The 5,465-nt window shown below is 44.2% G+C and overlaps 1 protein-coding gene across 1 annotated transcript; it reads left to right on the top strand.

Moving 5' to 3' along the window:
* The first annotated feature begins 996 nt into the window (after positions 1 to 996).
* IL9 (interleukin 9) lies at positions 997 to 4,367 on the top strand. The gene is made up of 5 exons (XM_061424799.1): positions 997 to 1,551; positions 1,667 to 1,702; positions 1,787 to 1,819; positions 2,811 to 2,942; positions 4,163 to 4,367. Exons 1-5 carry the CDS (start codon positions 1,438 to 1,440, stop codon positions 4,271 to 4,273), a joined length of 426 nt encoding a protein of 141 aa, XP_061280783.1. The 5' UTR covers positions 997 to 1,437; the 3' UTR covers positions 4,274 to 4,367.
* Positions 4,368 to 5,465: the final 1,098 nt, after the last annotated feature.

Below are 5,465 nucleotides of genomic sequence, written 5' to 3'. Positions count from 1 at the left end.
GGTCTGGACCTGGAACTCAGACTTCTGGGTTTAAAGACAAAATTTGTTGCTTTCTGGCTGTGTACTTTTGGGCAAATTTGGTTTTGGGCACATTGCCTCTCTGTGCCTAGTTGTCCCATCTATAAAATAAAATAATGAGGATAATTATACTACGTACTTCTTAAGGATACAGTTAAGACTGCTTTTTGGCTCATAGCGATAAGAACAGCTTTGCCAAAAAATCAAGAAGGTAAGCTGCAGTCAGTGTTTTAAAAGATTTAAAAAGGAGATGACAAATTAGCACGAACCTCATTTGATGGTTGTATGCATTACATGGCTTAATTTCCATAAAGTGCTTAGAATTGTGGCTAGTATGTACTACTGCTGCTGCTAAGTCACTTCAGTCGTGTCCGACTCTGTGTGACCCCATAGACGGCAGCCCACGAGGCTCCCCTGTCCCTGGGATTCTCCAGGCAAGAACACTGGAGTGGGTTGCCATTTCCTTCTCCAATGCATGAAAATGAAAAGTGAAAGTGAAGTCACTCAGTCGTGTCCGACCCTCAGTGACCCCATGGACTGAAGCCTTCCAGGCTCCTCCGTCCATGGGATTTTCCAGGCATGAGTACTGGAGTGGGGTGCCATTGCCTTCTCTGAGTATGTACTAAGTACTCAATAAATGTTAACTATTATCTTATTTTGAGCACAGAGTTTTTAACTGGATGTTGCACAGTGCTATGGAAGTTCCTTAAAGATGCCAAGGAATCCTCCGGGCCAGTTTTAACAGGCGTTGCTGCCGCATTCCTATGCCTTAGTTGAAGATTTCTTCCTTCAGTCCCTTGTTCAAAGATGCATTTCATTTGTGTGAGGTAGAGAATCTGGCCCCAAGCATGGAAGACAAGGTTAAGATCGGGGAGCAGAATATAGTTAGACTGAAGTAGCAATGATGCAATGATGTGACTGAGCTTGCAAAACCCTGATGACATGGCAACTCTCCTGTGCTGTTTCTCATCTTCCCCACCCCCCCTCCCTTCGTTAGAATACTGATGACTGGCTCTTATATCAGCATTTCCAATAAAGGAAAAAGGGGGAAATACAGACCTGGGCTTCATGGAAAGTATTTTCACTCTCACAACCAGAACCTTAAAAAAAATTATCGTTTTAAGATCTTTAGCTTTTCCTACAGCATCGTGGTACCAAACTTTTTGAAAAGCATCATTTCTGAGGAATGATACTTCCTGGGACAAGGTAGCATAGTCTTCGCCAAGTGACTCAGTTTGAGATATATGTATACATACACAATTTTTTTTTTTCAATGTCAAGTGACCCAAACTTACAGAGAAAAAGTGGGCATTGGTATCAGTTTGATGTCAGGGTTTTCCCATGTTTGTGGCTTTAAATACAACGTGATCTGAAGGCATTTGAAGTCATTTGAGGACTAAGCTCCAGCTCTGTGTCAAGATGCTCCTGGCTGTGGTCCTTGCCTCTGCCCTGTTCCTCTGCTCTTCAGCCAGCCAGGGGTGTTTCACCTTGACAGGGATCAGGAATGCTGTGTACCTCATCGACAACCTGCAGGTAAGATGCAGAGGCGGGGCACCAGTGGGAAAGGCAGCGATTGAAAATTTAAGTGAAATATACGAGGATGAAAAACACACCACTCTTCACGAGTTCTTATTTCTCTACTTTCTAGAAAGACACGTCTTCAAAATGCAGCTGCAGCACCAATGTAAGTAGATGCTCTTAAGAACTTTTCAGACTGATTTTAATATTCACATCTGGGATCTTCACATCTGAAATTTCTCTTTTGCAGGCGACTGATTGTTTGTGTCTGCCCATTTCCTCTGTAAGTATAGTAAAAGTGAATTATCTTGATCTTATTTTTTCTTAAGCTTTTAAGTCAAAATTGTTCTATTTGATGTATTTGAAGTAAGAAAGTGTGACTTCATTACAATCATTACAGATTAGTAACAATTTTGAAAACCTTTCAAAATCTTGAAATTCTATACTGTATACATTTCTTTGCGTTTAGTCTCCTTGAGAAGTCTGAACACTTTTCAATAAAAAGAATCTTGAATGTGTTTTGAGATTAGTGGCCATGTACACAAACTGGGACTGAGAATGGAATAAATGATGTAGCTCATAGCGCATTATTTTCTAATGCATTTGCTGGTAACTCCAGGATTGCAAAACAATGTAGATAAGACGACAGCCCTTTGTCCTTCCTCTGGCCTCAGCTATCCATATGCTCTGTCCTCTCCCTCTGTCTGTCCCTCCCTGCTTCTCTCCTTCCCTCCCTGTCCTTCCCTTTAGCTGATTTATAGTGGCTATTGCAAGGTTTGAAGGCTGCCCTCCGGAAGGACAGGGCATCTGAGATTGCGGGTGGAGGGGAAGTAAAAGGGGTTTCCGGGGAGGAAACCTTCTGGGGAGGAACCACACATTCATGGCCTAGCCCATCCCCTGGGTTTGTAATCCACAGTTTTAGCTACTGCGGAAACAATGGTGGTGATGGTTTCGTTGCTATGTCATGTCCAACACTTGTGATCCCGTGGATGCAAGGCTCCCTTGTCCACGGGATTCTCCAGGCAAGAATACTGGAGTGGGTTGCCATTTCCCTGTCCAGGGGATCTTCCCAACCCAGGGATTGAACTCGCATCTCTTGGATTGGCAGGCGGATTCTTTACCACTGAGCCACCTGGGAAGCCCAAGATTACATTGGTTTAATTACATAGATTACATTGGTTAAATTAAAATCACGTCTAAAAGCATTCTCTTTGTGATTCCTACTCAAAGCTGCCTCTGGGTGTTTCTTTTCCTAACTCCCTGTTATTTACCAGGGCGACTGCTCCACAGCATGCTTCCAAGAGGGTTTGTCACAGATGAGCAGCTCCACAGTGAACACGAGATTCCACCTGATTGTCAACCAGCTGAAGAAAATAGTCGTAACCCTCAAGAGCAACAAGTGCGGAGTAAGTGTGTTTTTATCTGTGATGTGCTCTGGTTAGTTATTCCTGTGAGAATGTCAATGCCAACTCCACCTGAATGGGAAAGGGTGATAAGGTTGGAACTGGTAGTTCAGAGTTGATTAGATACATCTAAGAAACTTATTCAGAACAAGAGAATTAATGTGAGCTCTGCCTGGATGCCACGGAATCCCAGAGTCAGACACGGCTGAGCAACTGAACTGAATGAAACTGCCCAGATGGCTCATCGTTCCATCTCATTTTAAAAAACACTCACCTCTCTGTTGGCTTTTACTTCTCTCCATCTCTTGAATAATGAAAGAATCTAGCCACATTGTAATTAGAAGCTAAATCTTGAGAATCAGGGCTATAGCCCATACCATTCTAAATTATCCTTGAGATTCAGTTAGCTGAGTAGATGATGTGACCTGTGAGTTACAGGTTTTCTTTCCACTGAACTGGGAGGTGTTTAAAGGCAGACACATCCATATCCAGGTGGAAGCTTGTCACGTGCCCTGAATGCCTGTGTATATATATACCCTAGACCCTGGAGGAAAGGGCAGCGGGTAAACTATTGCATTACTATTGCTACGAGGGCCCCTCCTCACTCAGTTACTGGATTGCAGAGGCTTCTGCCATCAACAGCATGCAGTTCTAAGTGCTTCATTTATACTGTTTCAGTGAATACCTACCTTAATGACAACTGTCAGACTTATACCCTATGCTGTGAAGGAGGAAACTGACGCTCAGTGAGGTTAACTGATTTGCCCAAGGCTACATGTTTAACAAATGGCAGCGTTGAGATTTGAACTCTGGTCTATGAAACAGCCAAATCCTGTTCTTAGTCATTGTGCTATAAAACAACCTTGGAAGGACAACCAAACATGAAATAACAAAATTTTAAGCCTCAAAGTATCTCAAGAAGACATCCTCCAATAAGATTTAGGACCCCTTGATAAGGGTGTGTGTGTGTGTGTGTGTGTGTGTGGCAAGCAGGCACCTGAAATCCTACCACAAAGTCAAGCACCTGTGCTACCTACACGAAATGTTAGCCCTGGAGCCTCATTCATTTGCTCCTTACCTCAAGCCCCCTTACTGCCTGCACACCCTCCATTCCCAATGACTACCCTCTCCTGCTCACTGGGTTCTAGGCAGGGCAGTTTTGGGGGTTGCTGGGCTCCAGACTGTTTTAGTCACTCTGCCTTTGTCAACTTTTATTCCCACAGTCTTTTGCCTGTGAACAGCCATGCAACCGAACCACAACAGGCAATACGCTGACATTTCTGAAGGCTCTGCTGGAAAGTTTCCAGAATGACAGAATGAGAGGCAAAGCATGAAGCTGAAATGTTATTTATTTTATTTATTGAATTTAGAAAGCCTCCTCTTTAAGTTGTTGTAATTTAAAAAATCAAATAAGCCATGTTAAATCAAAATCAGCTGTAATACTTTGTTTAAAATTTTATGTCTTTATTTTGGAATAAATAGATATGGGAAAAAAGCTCAATCTGGTCTGCAGGTGCTTATTTGTTCCTTGATGCTCAGAACAAAGAAAGCTACTGCTGCTACTGCTAAGTCTCTTCAGTCGTGTCTGACTCTGTGCGACCCCAGAGACAGCAGCCCACCAGGCTTCCCCATCCCTGGGACTCTCCAGGCAAGAACACTGGAGTGGGTTGCCATTTCCTTCTCCAATGCATGAAAGTGAAAAGTGAAAGTGAAGTCGCTCAGTCGTGTCCGACTCTTAGCGACCCCATGGACTGCAGCCTACCAGGCTCCTCCATCCATGGGATTTTCCAGGCAAGAGTACTGGAGTGGGATGCCATTGCCTTCTCTGAAAGAAAGGTACAAGCTCTGTCAATGAGCTGATGGGTCAAGTGAAAGTGAAAAGTGTTGATCGCTCAGTTGTGTCTAACTCTTTGTGACCCCATGGACTGTAGCCCACCAGGCTCCTCTGTCCATGGAACTCTTCAGGCAAGAATACTGGAGTGGGTAGCCATTCCCTTCTCCAAGGGATCTTCCTGACTCAGGGATTGAACCCAGGTCTCCTGCATTGCAGGCAAATTCTTTACTGTCTGAGCCACCAGGGAAGCCCCTGATGGATCAAATACTCCTGTAATAATTGTAAGGCTTATTCCCTGAACAAAAACTTGAAGCCTCATGAACCGTGTCTGGGATTGTTAGGAAGGGTACATGGGAGTGGGCAGACAGTCTGAGGGTGTTGTAGGGGAGGCCAAAGGCAGACCTGAGGTACCCTATCTATGGGTTCTGTTGGAGGGATGTTCAGGGCACTGCCAAGGCATTTGGGGTCCTGAAAAGCCAACTATGTATCTGAAATGGGAGAAGGCAGCACTTTGGTCAGGCCAGGAGATGAAGGACACACAAGAATGTGAGCATGTGTGTTTGTTAGAGAGGAAAGCCCTTGACCATTCTGAAGAAGCAGATGATCTGGGTCAGAGCAGAAAGTTGATAAACCCTGGGATCAATACAGTCATCCACTCCCTTGAAGGACCCTCAGTTAGCCCCCACTTCTGC

Source organism: Bos javanicus, chromosome 7 (assembly GCF_032452875.1).
Source record: "Bos javanicus breed banteng chromosome 7, ARS-OSU_banteng_1.0, whole genome shotgun sequence".
In the NCBI taxonomy this organism is placed as follows: Eukaryota; Metazoa; Chordata; class Mammalia; order Artiodactyla; family Bovidae; genus Bos; species Bos javanicus.
Note: the sequence above shows the minus strand (reverse complement) of the source record. Positions and strands in the feature narration are given on the sequence as shown.